The 16,691-nt window shown below is 43.0% G+C and overlaps 1 protein-coding gene across 1 annotated transcript; it reads right to left on the bottom strand.

Annotated features, from left to right (window-relative positions):
- Positions 1-384: 384 nt before the first annotated feature.
- LOC135085533 (lipase member I-like) lies at positions 385-9,370 on the bottom strand. The gene is made up of 8 exons (XM_063980314.1): positions 9,286-9,370; positions 7,600-8,080; positions 6,147-6,295; positions 5,601-5,699; positions 4,821-4,967; positions 3,785-3,983; positions 2,877-3,014; positions 385-506 (listed from the first exon to the last, which is right to left on the bottom strand). Exons 1-8 carry the CDS (start codon positions 9,335-9,337, stop codon positions 449-451), a joined length of 1,323 nt encoding a protein of 440 aa, XP_063836384.1. The 5' UTR covers positions 9,338-9,370; the 3' UTR covers positions 385-448.
- Between the last annotated feature and the right edge of the window lie 7,321 nt (positions 9,371-16,691).

Genomic DNA, 16,691 nt, shown 5'->3' with positions numbered 1-16,691 from the left:
ATACTTCGAAGTGCGTGTTCGCGCTTCTTCTCGATCAATTCCCGCGTAATGTAACTGCGCCATTACACAAATATCTTGATAACTTTCTGTATTTTGTGTTTGTGTTAAATGTAATGTGATTTTACGAAGTTATTAAGCTGGTGATAATAAGTGTTCTTGTAAACAAAAAACTAATGATTTTATTATTTTTTACTGTTTTTGTAGTCGGTCTCAGGAACTACTGGTCCGAGTTGAAAAAATATTCTTGTGTTGGATAGCCTATTTATCGAGGAAGGATTTAGGCTACACAACATCACCCTACAGCCAATAGGGGCGGAGCAGTAAAGAAAAATGTTACTAAAACGGGTAATATTCGCGGGCTTAGCTAGTTAATAGTACAAAAACTTCAGAGCAAAGCATTTCTTTATTTATTCCTTAGAAGCTTAATAAATAACTAATTGAACGAAGCTTAGCCCTGGGAGAAGGGGGGAGAGGCGTTGGTGCCAACCCAGTAGACACCCTTGGATCTGTAAAGAAGAGAACAGAATTAGCAAAATATGTAGATCCTGACTAAGGTAAGTGCCCCCTACTTCGGTATATTAAGGCTCTTATGACTTTAACAATTTATTTAAAAATAACCAAGGATGATATCAGTATGAAAGCTTTTGTATGCTAAAGTTTGGTCTTTTGACAGTAACTTAATACATAAATTATAGTTATATTGTTTAAACTTTTTTTAATATTAATTGTTCTGCGGACCTCTTGTTTGGATCCTGTTTCGTGATAAAATTTTGCTCTGTTTCTAAGTTCGTGAACTCATGTCCCCTATTTCGGGATAAAGTTTTACGCATCGAGTTAGGATATTTTAATAATGATTAAGGGTTTAATAAATTTAAAAACGATAGTATAAATTTAGAATAAAATAATTCTGTGAAATTGACTATATTACTTCCTGAAATATTCATCCTACTTCCTACTAATATACCATAACATGCCATACCCCCCCCCCTCCCCTTCGTACCCATAAAATTTAGATTTTTTATTTCTAACGATATGTGAAAATATTCATACAAGTCTAAATTTAAAAAATGTGGGGGGGGGACTAACCCCCCACCTCTGGAGCTGCTTCAAGTGAGGGTAGTCCCCCCCCCCCCTGAAAATAAACCCATAATACGCTAATGACTCATAATTAAAATTAGTTAATTTATTACTTAGGTAGGTAAGTATTAAAAACTAAAAAATATGTCGATTTCTTTGATGTTATGTGTCATACAAGTACCTAACACTATACATTTATATATCACGAACTTGGGAAAAGTAACAATAATTACGGTTCCTTGTTTCGTGATACTGATTATTCCAAATTCCCCAAGTAAAATTCATGGATTATTGTCAAATTGTGTCAATTAACTATTATCTATCCCATATAAAATACAAATAAACCAAGATAAATAAAACGAATCGAATTAAAACCAAAATTACGCTGGTAGTACTTATGCTAATTTATCTTAAAATTGGTCATTTATGTGAACTTCAAATTCGTGTCATATAAATTCTAGTGAACGAAACATATACCGAATTTAGATCATGAGAAACTTAAATAAATGTATTATTTGTTTCATAACTTACATTTCAATTATCATAAATAATTATTTAAAAACCAAGCATCAAAACATTATCCATAATATCCTTGATTCGGTAGTATCACGAAACAGGGGACACCCGAAAAATAATATGTACGCTATTTCGTGAGTCAATTAATCGCAATTTTAAAGGAATTCTACGTTTTCATATAACTTTTTTCTAAGCCAAATCAATTGTCAAGGAACATATGAAACCACTATTACAAGTTTTATGCAAATGGACGTTTCTTCGCCTTTTTATAAGCTTAAGAAGTTGGAGCGCTAACCTTACGGTGAGAGCAACATTTTCACGCCGCACGGCTGTTTTTGGCTCTCTGAGAGTTTGAAGCTTCGTATTGCTCTCATTTTTGGCGCCACAATGTTGGTACTTGGTTTTTTAGATAGCTTAAATAATAGAGTTTTTACAGTAATAAAGAATTTTTATAAATAATATTCCATTTGCTTATTATTTGAGCTAGAAAAAAAACTTACGAACTTACGTACTATCACGAACTAGTAGCCGTTTACCTATACAGGAGTTACGGGACCATTCCCACCTCTCGTTCCCACCGCTGCAACTCCTGTGTAGCCAGGATCTACAGCTTGACCGCTAATAACACAACCAGTGAAGGTCAAGTTTGTCCCGAGGGAAAGTTAAACTGTCATTGGACCCGCAACGAAATTAATCAGAAGAACATAGGATGAGTTCGAAGTTTAGGTTCGACTTCCCTCTGTGTGTGTGACAGTGGGTGCCAGGTGACAAACAAAGATTTAGTAACCTACACAGGAGTTGCAGCGGTGGGAACGAAAGGTGGGAATAGTCAAATTTTTGCAAAGGCTAACTATGATTCTGGATCAATCAGTCAGATAGCCCAAATCAGAATAAACATATTCCCAGCATTGTTTCGGCAGTTGAACGTAAGATAGCCAGTTCCTCTGTGAAGCTAAACAGTTCGCAGCTGGAAAAATTAAGAATTTGCCCAATTACCGATGACCACCGAAAGCCCACCTAAAGTACGGCCAACGAGAAGCGATACCAAATGTAAAAAACCCAATGTCATGGTCATTTGGAATAGCAGGGGTTTGACTTTGACATATTTTGGCGGGAGAACGAGACATTACGACAAATACACACGATGTGAAGAGACAGAATAGATTGTCAGTTCGACAGTCGAATCGACCTTTTGTATCGCTGCTAGTTGGCCGTACTTTAGTTACTAAGTTTTCCAGTCCAGATCGAGATAGTCCTAGACAACTGGTAGGATGATGACATACCCAGTCTTAGGAGCAAGTCCACCAAGGTTCAGTCTGCCGGCTCCGTTGCAACTGCTGCTAAGAGCTTCGTGGTGGGAGGCGCACTCAATCCCGGTGAAGCCACCAGTCTGGATAGACTCAGCGAAGTAGTAAACGGCCCTGAAAGAAAGACAGGTTAGAAGAAGAATAAAGCTATTTTCTTCAAGTTCTAGAGCTGCAGAAAGATAGCGAATAAAAGTTGATGACACTACTTTGGAGTCATGAAAAAGCTATCAATGAATGCTTGACACTACTATTGTGCCATGCAAAAATGTATTAGCTAAGGTTTATGACACTACTATGGCGTCATTCAAAAATTAGCAAGGCTAATGAGCCTACTGTGGAACAAAGGTATGAAGGTAGTAGACAGGCCTGGAAGAAGGATACAGATTAGAAGAAGATTAAAACTATTTTCTTCAAGTTTTAGAGCTTAGAATACTGCCGAAAAAGCTGATGACACGACTTTGGAGTCATGTAAAAGGTATTAAGCAATGCTTGTGACACCACTACTATGGCGTCATTCAAAGTTAGCAAGCAGTTAGTGTAAAGGTAAACTAAGGTTAATTATTCTGCTCCTAAATCATAAATATCATTCAAGGGATTGAAGACTACTTTGACATTTATATTGTTAATGCAGTATGCATCAGCCAAGGTTAGAGAGACTAAACCATCTGCTAAGGCTAACGAGTCTATGACACTATACATATATACTCCCAAGCCGCTTTCGGCTACGGTAACTACGACAAAATTCCCTTAGTCCGCAATAAGAGGGCTACTCTGGGCTGCCCTATCATGTGCCCTCACATGGCTACAGTAATCAATCTATGACACTACTGTGGCGTCAAAAGGTATCGACCAAAGTTGATGACTCTACTCTGTTGCAATCTTACCTGTTGCGGTTGCATTCACTGTCGCCACCACATCCAGGCATGTAGCCTCCCCCATTGGGGTAGAAGTCGACATCCCCCAAGGGGTTGCGGTAGCCTTGGCCCTGCACGTCGGTGTGGATCACCTCGGTATACTGCGCGACGGTGGGGTTGAGAGGGGGCAGTAATCCGGTGAATCTTTGAACTCCGGAGGGGTCCAGAGCTGGAAAAAGTCGGTTGGTTATAACAGAGCTGTAGAGCTTGTGGCGACGCCACTACAAACTAGTGACCAACATATGGCGCTGTTACTACTTCACTATGGCACACTCCGCCGTTCATACAAACCTGCATCGCAGTGACGGAGTTTTATATCCTGCCAAGTATATATAGACAAACCAAGAGGGTGTAAATTGGACCTTGGTCCCCGAGCATAACACCCGCTCGGAAGGAAGCACTAACATCTAGCTTCCTTATTGTGGTTGAGCATCATATCCCACAAGCTGAATAATGACTTCATATGCTTCTTATTAGAAGGCTCAAGGTCACCCAAAGGGCGAGGGAGCGTGATGTTTATCAGAGAGCGCTGCTGCCCGTTCTCTGTTAAATGTGTAGTCCCTAAGTTAGATCCTCTATTTGCCTTTGGTAAATTATAGAGGGTGGTGATCCAGCAGTGGGGATAATCTGATGGAGATAATAATGAAAACCATAATAATAATTAACCTTATAACAGAAGCTCTAAGTTGCACAGCGTGCTATGGAGAGGGCTATGCCCGAGCATATTTATTTCTGATTCAAACTCGTAAAGAAACACCGATGTTTGTTTACGAGATTGAATCAGAAATGAGGAAATCCGTAAACGAACTAAAGTCGCTAACATAGCCCGACGGATTAGCAGGCTGAAGTGGCAATATAGGCAGGGCACATAGACGACATTAGAAAGGTAGCAGGAAGGCGCTGGATGCAGGCAGCTACCAATCGATCAACATGGAAATCATTGGGGGAGGCCTATGTTCAGCAGTGGACGTCCTATGGCTGAAATGATGATGATGATAAATCTTACCGGTGACGTATCCAACTTCGCTGTTCAGGCGTCTGGAGATGAAGCCAGCATTCAGACCTCCGAGACCGAGACCGACGATGTGGAAGTCAGCCAGGTTGGCGCCAGACTGCTGGGTCAGCCATCTTGTGAAGCGCGCGACGAAGTTGCCTGGAAATGTCCAAGATATTTTCATTAACAATATCTAAATAAGTTTCTCTTCGTCATCTCAATCATCCAAGAACTTGATATCAAACAGCGTTTTTCTTCCATCGTCCAAAGTGGTATTCTCACTTTCTTTGGCCATATTATACGTGGAAAAGTCGCTTCTGTTGAACGACTTGTCGTGCAAGAGAAGGTTAAAGGCACAAGAGCGCGCGGCAGGTCACCTATGCGCTGGACTGACCAGGTCAAAACTGCACTCAATGGTCCACTCCACGAGTACACAAGAAAGGCTGCATTGCGGGAGGAATGGCGACGGATTGTGAGGTTTGCCACCGGGCCGAGTGTTACGACCACGACCATTCGGGCAAGAGTGTAGCGACGAAGAAGAAAAAAATAGCTTCTGAATGGCGATCGTGAATCAGCAAACGTAGTAAGTGGATCTCCAAGAAAAGCTGGGTGTGGTGGTGGTGGTGGAAAAATGTTAAAGGTACTTTTTGGCAGCAGTCAAGAACTAGCCGATGTTGAAGTTGAAGACATTGCTATTAAACATGTTCAATTGATTTTTAACCTAACTAGGTATAATTAAATAGTTAATGTCGATTATCTTTTATGCTACTGGTTCGTATTGAAGTGACTTACCGGACAGAACAGAGTAGAAGGTGGAGAGAGCGACGTGGGAGTTGGCACCCTTGCTCCAGTCAACGATGATCACGTTCACGTCATCAGCGGCGAGGAAAGCTGGAAGAAGAAGAAGAAGAATTTACTAATTTTGAGATAGCTGTAGATCCTGGCTACACAGGAGTTGCAGTGGTGGGAACGAGAGGTGGGAATAGTCCCGTAATTTTGAGAAAGAACCACCGGGGAACCAGACGCAGGTTAGCGTACCATCCCTATATTGTCGACATTCCACTAGCTCGCACTAAGCGTTTCGATGACTCTTTTTTGAGAACAGCTAGGGACTGAAATTCATTGCCTGAGCTGCTGTTTTTCCCGAAGACTATAATCCGGGCCTCTTCAAGGCGAGAGGGAATAGGCACTTACAGGACAGATAGTCCATCCCACTTAACACCTGGTGCGATTGTGGTCAAATGCCTGCCTTGTTATGCATAAAAAAATCCTTCTTTCAAAAGGGATCTTTCGTAATACACATTAAAAGCATCCTTCTTCTAGCAGAACAGAACATACCAGGTACAAGCACAGCGTTGAAGGCAGCAGTGGCAGAACCCTGGTAGCCGTGAACGAGGATCACGGTTCTGCGACCGGCGTTGTAGTTTGAAGAGCTAAGGAGGTTAGCATTGTCGATGATAAGAGGCTGGCTCAGGTACTGGTTGTTCCTGAAAGAGAAGGTGGATATTGTACATTTCTAAAACAACCCATATGCCTAGCATTCGTTCGTTTCATCTGAAAGACGTCCACTGCTGGACAAAAGCCTCCCCTAAGGATTTCCACAAAGACCGGTCCTGCGCCGCCCGCATCCAGGCGGATTACTAATGTTTGGCCAAAAAACGTTTCCCAAATTATCACATGGCAAACAACGTTTCGCAAATTTTCATTTGGCAAATTCTCATTTGGCAAAACAACTTATTGCAAACTTTTAATTCGCAAATGTCTTTTTTGGCATATTATTGTTTAGCAAATTATTGTTTGGCAAAGTATGTTTTGCCAAATGTTTCATTTGGCAAAAATATTTCACGATAAACTATTTACAAAATAATTTGATTGGTGCATAGAATGGAATACAAATTAGCTTGTGGTTATTATTTTGTTTAGTGGGTAGTTAATATAAAATTTGTTCTAAATTTATTTTCATATTTCATTATTTTTATCGAAACTAAATGATTAATTAACAATAGAGGTGATTCTAGCGCTCGGCGGCCGCTGCCGCGGCACGCTTCGCTCGCCTTCGCGCGTTAAGGGTCACTGTTCTAACCTAACTTAACCTACTATTTTCTGCAAAACCTACTTTCGCATCCATACTATTTTCTGCAATCTCTTTGTTTTACATAAAATTCTTGTGAAAACCATGATCATTTGCCTTGTGCTTTGATTTGTGGGTAACGGTGGGTAAGCATGTGAAGTGTCAATTTGACCAAATAAATTATTTTGGATATAATATTTGGCAAACTAAAACATTTGCTATATAAACATTTGCCAAGTAAAATTTGACCAAATGATAATTTGACCAAATGAAATAGTTGCGAAAAGTACATTTGCTAAAAGTTCATTTCGGAAATGAAACTTTGGCGATAAGTTGTTTGCGAAGTGAAATTTGGCGAAAAGTAATTTGGCCAAACGGAAGGATACCCATCCAGGCACCTCCCGCGACCTTCACCAGTTTGTCGGTGCACCTAGTAGGAGACCTACTGCCCACACTACGTCTTCCGGCTCGTGGTCGCCACTCGAGAACTTTTCTGCCCCAGCGGCCATCAGCTCTACAAGCTATGTATGTACCCCGCCCACTGCCACTTGATTTTAGCGATTCTGCAGGCTAGTGACTGCACTTTGGTTACTAGCATAGGGAGTACCTCTGGTAAATTAGAAAGGCTCGTTCTCCTGCCCTGCATTGGAGATCATTATTATGACCTGATGATGAAATAATGATGGTTCACATAGAGTAAATACATGAATAAACAGTTACCTGGTGAAAAGATGGAACTGGTTATCCCTGGAGGGAATGTAGGGGATCCTGTCGGTGTCGACGCCTGGTGGGGGCCATGGGATGTCCTCAGGGAGAGCAGGGGGCCAGGGGAGCGCTTCGGGCCACCATTGGGGCCTGTCGGGCCACTGGTCAGGTAGCGCTGGAGGCCACGGGAGCACATCAGGCCACCAAGAGGGCTGGTCGGGCCATTGCTCAGGTAGCGCTGGAGGCCAGGGCCAGTGTTCGGGCCAGCAGTTGGGAGGGAGTTGCTCGGGCACCGCAGGAGGCCAGGAGGCGCAGTCGGGCCACCATTCAGGCCTGTCAGGCCACTGGTCTGGGATCGCCGGGGGCCAGGCGAGGGAGTCGGGCCACCATTCAGGCCTGTCGGGCCACTGGTCTGGGAGCGCTGGGGGCCACGGGAAGGAGTCAGGCCACCATGAGGGCTGGTCGCCCCACCTTTCGTCAGCGGGCTGAGGAAGGGCTGTAAATATAAAAATTAAGAAGATTACACTCTTGTTTATTATCAGTTACAAACCACTTCACTTTACTTCACACACGTTTTCAAGGCGAGAGTGAATAGGCACTTACAGATATGTACCATCTTAGACTGCATCTCACTTAACACCAGGTGCGATTGCGGTCAAATACCTGCCTTGTCTAGCATAAAAAAAAACTTCAAAAACAGGACTTTCATACAAACTTCCAACCTCCTTTTTGCCCCGTTGGGAGTTGAATTTTGCAAAATACCGTCTAGTGAGCACACCTAGACGTTCTAAAAGGAACACCCATGCAAAATTCGAGACTCCTAGCACTTGTAGTTTCTGATATAATAATATGGTGATGAGTGAGTGAAAAGACCGCGCGCATGCTACACAGGAGTTGCAGCGGCGGGAATGACAGGGGACAGTCCTGTTACTCTTTTCCTAATAGACCATAGAAGCGTCCATGTAATGTAATGGAAGAGACCACATAATCAGATAGATAGATTAACGGGACTATTCCCATCTCTCGTTCCCACCGCTGCAACTCCTGTGTAGCCAGGTTCTACAGCTTGACCGCCAGTAAAAACCCAACCAGTGAAGGTCAAGTTTGTCCCGAGGGAAAGTTAAACTGTCATTGGACCCACAACGAAATTAATCAGAAGAACATAGGAGGAGTTCGAAGTTAAAGTTCGACTTCCCTCCAGTGCAAAGCGGATGACAGGTGACAAACAAAGGTTTAGTAACCTTTATCAAACATATACATATACAAACATATACAAACGTGCAGGGGAAGGTTGAGGGCACAAGAGCGCGCGGCAGGTCGCCCATGCGCTGGACTGACCAGATCAAAACCGCACTCAATGGTCCACTCCACGAGTGCACAAGAAAGGCTGCAGTGCGGGAGGAATATCGACGAATTGTGAGACTTGCCACCGGACCTAGTGTGACTACCACGACCACTCTGGCAAGAGTGTAGCGACAAAGAAGAAGAATAATCAAACATAATTATGCACCACGGACGATAAACATCAATATTAAGGGGTCCTATCTCAATACTCAATACTTTATTCTTCTTCTTACATTAGCGTTTAGGTCTTACAATTCAAGCAGATCAATGTAGACCCAGTTAGAGCACAGCAACCTTTGAAATCTTATGAGCTTTTAGCTACCTGACAATGATAAGGTAAATAGATAGAATGCTTACCAGAAGCGGCTGCCAAGCCGAAGAGTAGAACAGCTACCTTGAAGCCAACCATATTGGATTACTACTACTAATGGTACTGCCCTGTCCACCATTTTATACTAAAAACATCTCCGTCATATCAGGGATCCTAATCCCCTACATAATAATTATCGAGATTAGCGTTGACAACTAAATGTAATTAATAAGCAATTGACGCAATTGAGTCAAGATTATTTAGGTGGGGTCTTGGTCATTCATTTATTACGTAAGACGATTAAGGGGGAAGGGGGGTCGACCATGTCTTATTTTTTCTTACAACGGGGTGGCTCAAAAGTTCTTACGAAAGATCACATAAATGCGCAAAATTAAAACTTTGAAAAAGCGGGCAACCGCCCGGGGCCCGAGTTTTGCTCGGATGCGTGCTTAGTAAACGATTTCCATTTCCATGGCAAAGGACCCACCCGCGCTACTCGCACTGCGCCTCCCGGGAATTCCTCGCTTGTGTATTGTACTAGTCGTCAAACGTGTACCTAACACCTATTCATTTTTCCTTTAGATCCTTGTAATAAATATTAAACGGGGGGAAGGGGGTCGGTTTATTCTTATTTTTTCTTATAATGAAAAGAGGGGTTCCAAAACTAGCGAAAACAGTATTACGTAATAAATGAATGACCCAACATGTGGTGTAGTGCCGTGTGGGGACGGCCGGAAAGAATACAATTCCCCACCGCCAACAGGAGGCGTGTCGTAAGAGGCGACAAAATCCTGTAGCGCGAGATGGGCAGCAGCGTCTGCGTGCGAAACATATAAAAAACTGCGCTCGCCAACCCGCCTGCCAAGCGTGGCGAGTACTGGCAATTCCCCCACAATGAAATACACAAAAGCAACCAGGCCCCCAGTCTCCGGTGGCCCCGCTGTTCCTGGCTACGGTAGCGGTCAGGGTGACAGCGGAGCGGGGGGTGCTAAGAATCTCCGGAGGCGGATTGGCTACCCACACCAACGACGACTGGCCCTGGTAACGCATAATATACGCACATTGAGGACTGACGAAAGGCTTATAGAGCTGGAAGATGAAATGAGTAGGTTGCAATGGAGCATCATGGGACTATCGGAAGTCCGACGAGAGGGCGAGGACACGATCACCCTGAAATCCGGCAACCTACTCTACTACCGGGAGGGCGAACAACTGTCCCAAGGTGGTGTCGGGTTTCTCGTCCACAAGTCCCTCACTAACAACATCGTCACCATCGGAAGTGTGTCGAGCAGGGTTGCATACCTGATACTCAGAGTATCTAAAAGATACTTGTTGAAGGTAATTCAGGTATACGCACCGACCTCTACACACCCAGATGAGGAAGTAGAGGCTATGTATGAGGACATAAGTAGGGCCATACATACTACTAAAACCTACTTCAATGTTGTTATGGGGGACTTCAACGCAAAGCTGGGCATGCGAGGTGATGATGAGCTGAGAGTGGGGCAATTTGGATGTGGGCAACGGAACCCCAGGGGACAGAGGCTGGCCGAATTTCTGGAGAAGGAGGACCTCTTTGCCATGAACTCCTTCTTTCAGAAGCCGCCTCACAGGAAGTGGACCTGGATAAGTCCCGATGGTTCCACGAAAAATGAGATTGACTTCATCATGACCACAAAGCGACGAATATTTAGCGATGTCTCCGTGATCAACAGGGTGAAAACCGGAAGTGATCACCGAATGGTCAGAGGCATACTAAATATTAACGTCAAGCTAGAAAGGTCCCGTCTGATGAAGTCTACGCTCCGACCCTTAAATTCCCATATTCACTGCCCCGAGAGCTTTCAGCTCGAGTTATCAAATCGCTTTGCATGTCTGGAAAACTGCGAGTCAGTGGACGAGATTAATAACGGGTTCGTTGAAACTGTCCAAGCAGCTGGGTCTAAATTCTTCAGACCTCGTCGCAAAAACAGGCCGCAAAAGTTGACCGACCACACCCTCAACCTCATGCAAGAACGACGCCTAATGACACTGCAGACCTCCGTTGACGCTAAGGCATATAGGCAGCTCAATAGACAGATAAGGAAGTCCTTGCGACACGATATTCGCAACTTTAATACCAACAGTATTAAAGAGGCGATAGAGCGGAACCAAGGCTCCAAAGTGTTCGCAAGAGACAACTCTATTGGGGAAAGCCAGCTGACTAAGCTAACGACGGCGGACGGTAGTGTAACGTCAACAAAAGCCGAGGTTCTGGGTGAGATCGAGAGGTTTTATGGACAGTTATATACCTCAGTCACCAAACCTGTTGATAGCTCAACCACAGATCCAAGAGCTAAACTAACTCGACACTATACCGAAGATATCCCGGACATCAGCCTATACGAGATTAGGATGGCTCTCAAACAGCTAAAGAACAACAAGGCACCGGGTGATGACGGAATAACATCGGAGCTTCTGAACGCGGGTGGAACACCGATACTGAAAGTCCTTCAGAGACTCTTTAACTCCGTCTTACTCCAGGGAACTACGCCAGAGGCATGGAACAGAAGCGTGGTGGTGCTCTTCTTCAAGAAAGGTGATAAGACCTTGCTGAAGAATTACAGACCCATCTCGCTTCTGAGTCATGTCTACAAACTGTTTTCGAGAGTCATCACGAACCGTCTCGCGCGTAGGTTCGATGACTTCCAGCCTCCCGAACAAGCCGGATTCCGAAAAGGTTATAGTACCATAGACCACATCCATACGCTGCGACAGGTTATACAGAAGACTGAGGAGTATAACTTGCCACTATGCTTGGCGTTCGTGGACTATGAGAAGGCCTTCGATTCGATTGAGACTTGGGCAGTGCTACAATCTCTCCAGCGGTGCCGTATTGACTATCGGTATATCGAGGTGCTGAAGTGCTTGTACAAAAACGCCACCATGTCGGTCCGAGTACAGGAGCAGAGCACGAAGGCGATTCCACTGCAGCGAGGCGTTAGGCAGGGAGATGTTATATCTCCGAAACTGTTCACCGCTGCATTGGAGGACGCTTTCAAGCTCCTGGAATGGAAAGGATTCGGCATAAACATTAATGGCGAGTACATCACTCACCTTCGGTTTGCCGACGATATTGTGGTCATGGCAGAATCGTTGGAAGATCTTGGCACAATGCTCGAAGACCTTAATCGAGTTTCCCAACAGGTAGGCCTGAGGATGAACATGGACAAAACGAAGCTTATGTCGAATATCCATGTTGCGCCCTACCCAGTTTCAGTTGGGAGCTCAATTCTCGAGATTGTCGACAAGTATGTCTACCTCGGACAAACGATCCAGCTAGGTAGGTCCAATTTCGAGAAGGAGGTCAATCGTCGAATCCAACTCGGCTGGGCAGCGTTCGGGAAACTACGTAACATCTTTTCGTCCAAAATACCCCAATGCCTGAAGACGAAAGTCTACAATCAATGTGTGTTACCAGTGATAACTTATGGCTCGGAAACGTGGCCTCTCACTATAGGCCTTATACAGAAGCTCAAAGTTGCACAGCGTGCTATGGAGAGGGCTATGCTTGGTGTTTCTTTGCGAGATCGAATCAGAAATGAGGAAATCCGTAAACGAACTAAAGTCGCTGACATAGCCCGACGGATTAGCAAGCTGAAGTGGCAATGGGCAGGGCACATAGTGCGCAGAACTGACGGCCGATGGGGCAGCAAGGTTCTGGAATGGAGGCCGCGTACCGGAAGGCGCAGCGTGGGACGTCCACCTACAAGGTGGACCGACGACATCGTGAAGGTAGCAGGGAAGCGCTGGATGCAGGCCGCTACCAATCGATCAATGTGGAAAACATTAGGGGAGGCCTATGTTCAGCAGTGGACGTCCTATGGCTGACATGATGATGATGATGATGATGAATGACCCAAGGCTTTTCCAGAAGAAATGTGCGAGGAAAATTATGGGTATAGCACTTATCTCCGTCAGTGGTCAGTGTCTGAAGTATGCGAGCGCCGTAGGAGGGTGTTTTTAAAACATCAAACGTCTGTAAAGCTTCAAACTTCAAATGTGCTACAGATTTGTACGCTCTTTCATATTCTGACTGAGTTATGCGCTAGACCTATACCTAAAACATACCACCGGATTACTAATGTTTGGCCAAAAAACGTTTCCCAAATTATCACATCGCAAACAACATTTCGCAAATTTTCATTTGGCAAATTCTCATTTGGCAAAACAACTTATTGCAAACTTTTAATTCGCAAATGTCGTTTTTGGCATATTATTGTTTAGCAAATAATTGTTTGGCAAAGTATGTTTTGTCAAATGTTTAATTTGGCAAAAATATTTCACGATAAACTATTTACAAAATAATTTGATTGGTGCATAGAATGGAATAAAAAATAGCTTGTGGTTATTATTTTGTTTAGTGGGTAGTTAATATAAAATTTGTTCTAAATTAATTTTCTTATTTCATTCTTTTTATCGAAATTTCCAAATGATTCATTAACAATAGAGGTGATTCTAGCGCTCGGCGGCCGCTGCCGCGGCACGCTTCGCTCGCCTTCGCGCATTAAGGGTCACTGTTCTAACCTAACCTAACCTACTATTTTCTGCAATAACTACTTTTTGCAACCATACTATTTTCTGAAATCTCTTTGTTTTACATAAAATTCTTGTGAAAACCATGATCATGCTTTGATTTGTGGGTAACGGTTGGTAAGTATGTGAAGTGTCAATTTGACCAAACAAATTATTTGGGATATAATATTTGGCAAAATAAAACATTTGCTATATAAATATTTGCCAAGTAAAATTTTGCCAAATGATAATTTGGCCAAATGAATTAGTTGCGAAAAGTACAGTTGCTAAAAGTTCATTTGGGAAATGAAACATTGGCGATAAGTTGTTTGCGAAGTGAAATTTGGCGAAAAGTAATTTGGCCAAACGGAAGGATACCCATACCACCACTACTTTTTTTTTTTTTGAAGGGACGCGCGCTGTTAGCTTGAAGAGCTTTTCCAGCTTCACCGGGCAGAGTGGCGAGTACAGAAAGAAGGTACTCTAGCCGTTTGGCGATCGTCGGTGCACGTGCCGACGAGGCCGAGTGTGGGCTTCGGTCGCAGACCGACGTTCGCGATCGGGCCGTATCGAGCGCATAATTTAAGGCGCCCGATCAGTGGCGAACCCAACTAGAGGGTTGCCCACCGCGGTGTTGGACCAAAGTCCAGCCTACGGATCTAGTGGGCCCGATCGAGGGGACTACGGACGCGGCCTGAGGGCGCCACGGTAGGCTCGGACCTCGGCTCAGGCCGTGTCCGGGGGACGGATACGGGACCACCACTTACTGTGAGAGGACATACTGTTATACATATATCGTTTCATCCACTCGGACGCGCCCCACCGATGTTGGTCTAGGAAAGCGCGGGGTGCGGGAAATTTGATCCGAGCAATCCGAGCATCGGGTGTAGTGTGCGTGTGCACTCATGAATCATTTAGCGTGTACCGATAATACTCAAACATTAGCGGAAGAATGGTGGGGCGCGTCTTTGTGGATGAAACGATCCAACTAATCTATATCTTATATATATAAAAGAAAGTCGTGTTAGTTACACCACTTATAACTCAAGAACGGCTGAACCGATTTAGCTGAAAATTGTCAGGGAGGTAGTTTAGAGCCAGGAGAAGGACATAGGATACTTTTTATCCCGTTTGAAATAAAAAAAAAGTCTGCTTATTTATTGCCATTAGGGCGGAACAAAGTTCGCCGGGTCAGCTAGTATTATATAAATGCGAAAGTTTGGATGTCTGAATGTTTGTTACTCTTTCATGCAAAACCTACTGAACGAATTTTGATGAAACTTTACAGTATTATTGTTTATAACCCAGAATAATATACAGGCTATATATAATTTATGACGATTTGTGACAAACTGCGTTTTATAATATTAACACGCATTTTAAGTAGAATTACTTATGTAATTTGATTAATACTTGACATTATCACCGGATGGAGTTATTATTAGATAATTCTGTATTTTGTTTACTTTCACAATCAAATACCTTTTCTAACAGGATTTGGGGTTTTATTATTATCTAATCTCAATGTTTTTATGATTATTTAATTCATTATTTTAGACTAGCACCTCGCCCCGACTTTCTCTGCCTTTAGTATACTTTGCTATACAAGTTGGGCCCCTATGTAATGTCTCCAATTCATACGCGTTTTATCTCTTGTCCACACTCCAGTAACGCTCCATTATCATTCCAGCTGAAGTGCAATTCATAATCGCGGTAAAGTTCACGCGCAAACAAAGACGAAACAACGGATAAATGCACTTTCCATTAAAAGTCCGAACACCTTATTTTTTAACCGAAACTTACTAAAACCGCTAATTTTTTTCGTGATTGGAACTAGCCTAGGCGCAGAGCGCAGACCACCGATTTTCTATCGGCCGATTCTTCATAAATTAAATTAAAATCGGGCCCAACTATCGGCCAACTAAGTCTATGGTATGCGCCTAGGCTAATTATAGACTCAGGCTATGGATTTGATAACTTTCCACAGTGATAAAATGTTTTTGAATGGCTAGCTTATCTTAGTAATAAATTATTTTGGCTGTTAGGGATCATAATTATAATCCGGTCGTGTGTGGGTAGATAAGAACTTAGTCTAGATCAGCGTTGCCAGACGTCCCGATTTTGGCGGGACGTCCCGATTTTTTAATCAAATTTAAATGTCCCGCGCGGGACAGGCTCGGTCCCGCTTTTCGGAGAGAGACACTCACTTCACCAGAGCCCCGATTATCAAAACAGCTGACGTCAACTGTTCTGACCAATCCGTATCGCAGAATCGAAGAAGCGCGTCTGTATTGGAGACGTTAAAATTAGCGTAATCGGGGCACTGACTATTGTTTGAAACGCCATATTATTCTAAAGAATAAAACTTTTTTAATTTCGATTTTTGTTATTTTTTTCTTTTTTTATTCTAAAGACGAATTAAACGATAGAGTAAATCTGATTAAAAAAAATATTTTTTTGTTAAAATACATTTTCTATGGCTAATTTTGCTATCTATTGTCACGTAAACGTAATTTTATGTCAAATAAAAAGACGAATATTTGAAAACCTTGATTATATTATACGTTTTTTTACTATGTCCCGCTTCTGACGGAAGAATCCCGCTATTTTCACTCAAAAAGTACCAAAGTCCCGACTTGGCGAAAAAAAAAACTGGCAACGCTGGTCTAGATTATTATGATACGTCTAAGACTTAAATAAAACCTAGATGAATAGTCTTCATACAAACGCTTCGTCAAAAGTGAGGCAAAAATCTTATGTCAGAACGTTGTTAAAAATGTTTAAAATAAGGCGATTTTTTCAAGATTCGGAGGATTTTAAATCAACATTTATCGTAATAAAATGATATTATTTGTTATTTAATAATGATTTTAAAAAACATTTAAAAACAAAAAAGTTT

The sequence above is a fragment of the Ostrinia nubilalis genome, chromosome 28 (genome assembly GCF_963855985.1).
Source record: "Ostrinia nubilalis chromosome 28, ilOstNubi1.1, whole genome shotgun sequence".
In the NCBI taxonomy this organism is placed as follows: Eukaryota; Metazoa; Arthropoda; class Insecta; order Lepidoptera; family Crambidae; genus Ostrinia; species Ostrinia nubilalis.
This window is presented reverse-complemented; position numbering and strand designations above follow the sequence as displayed.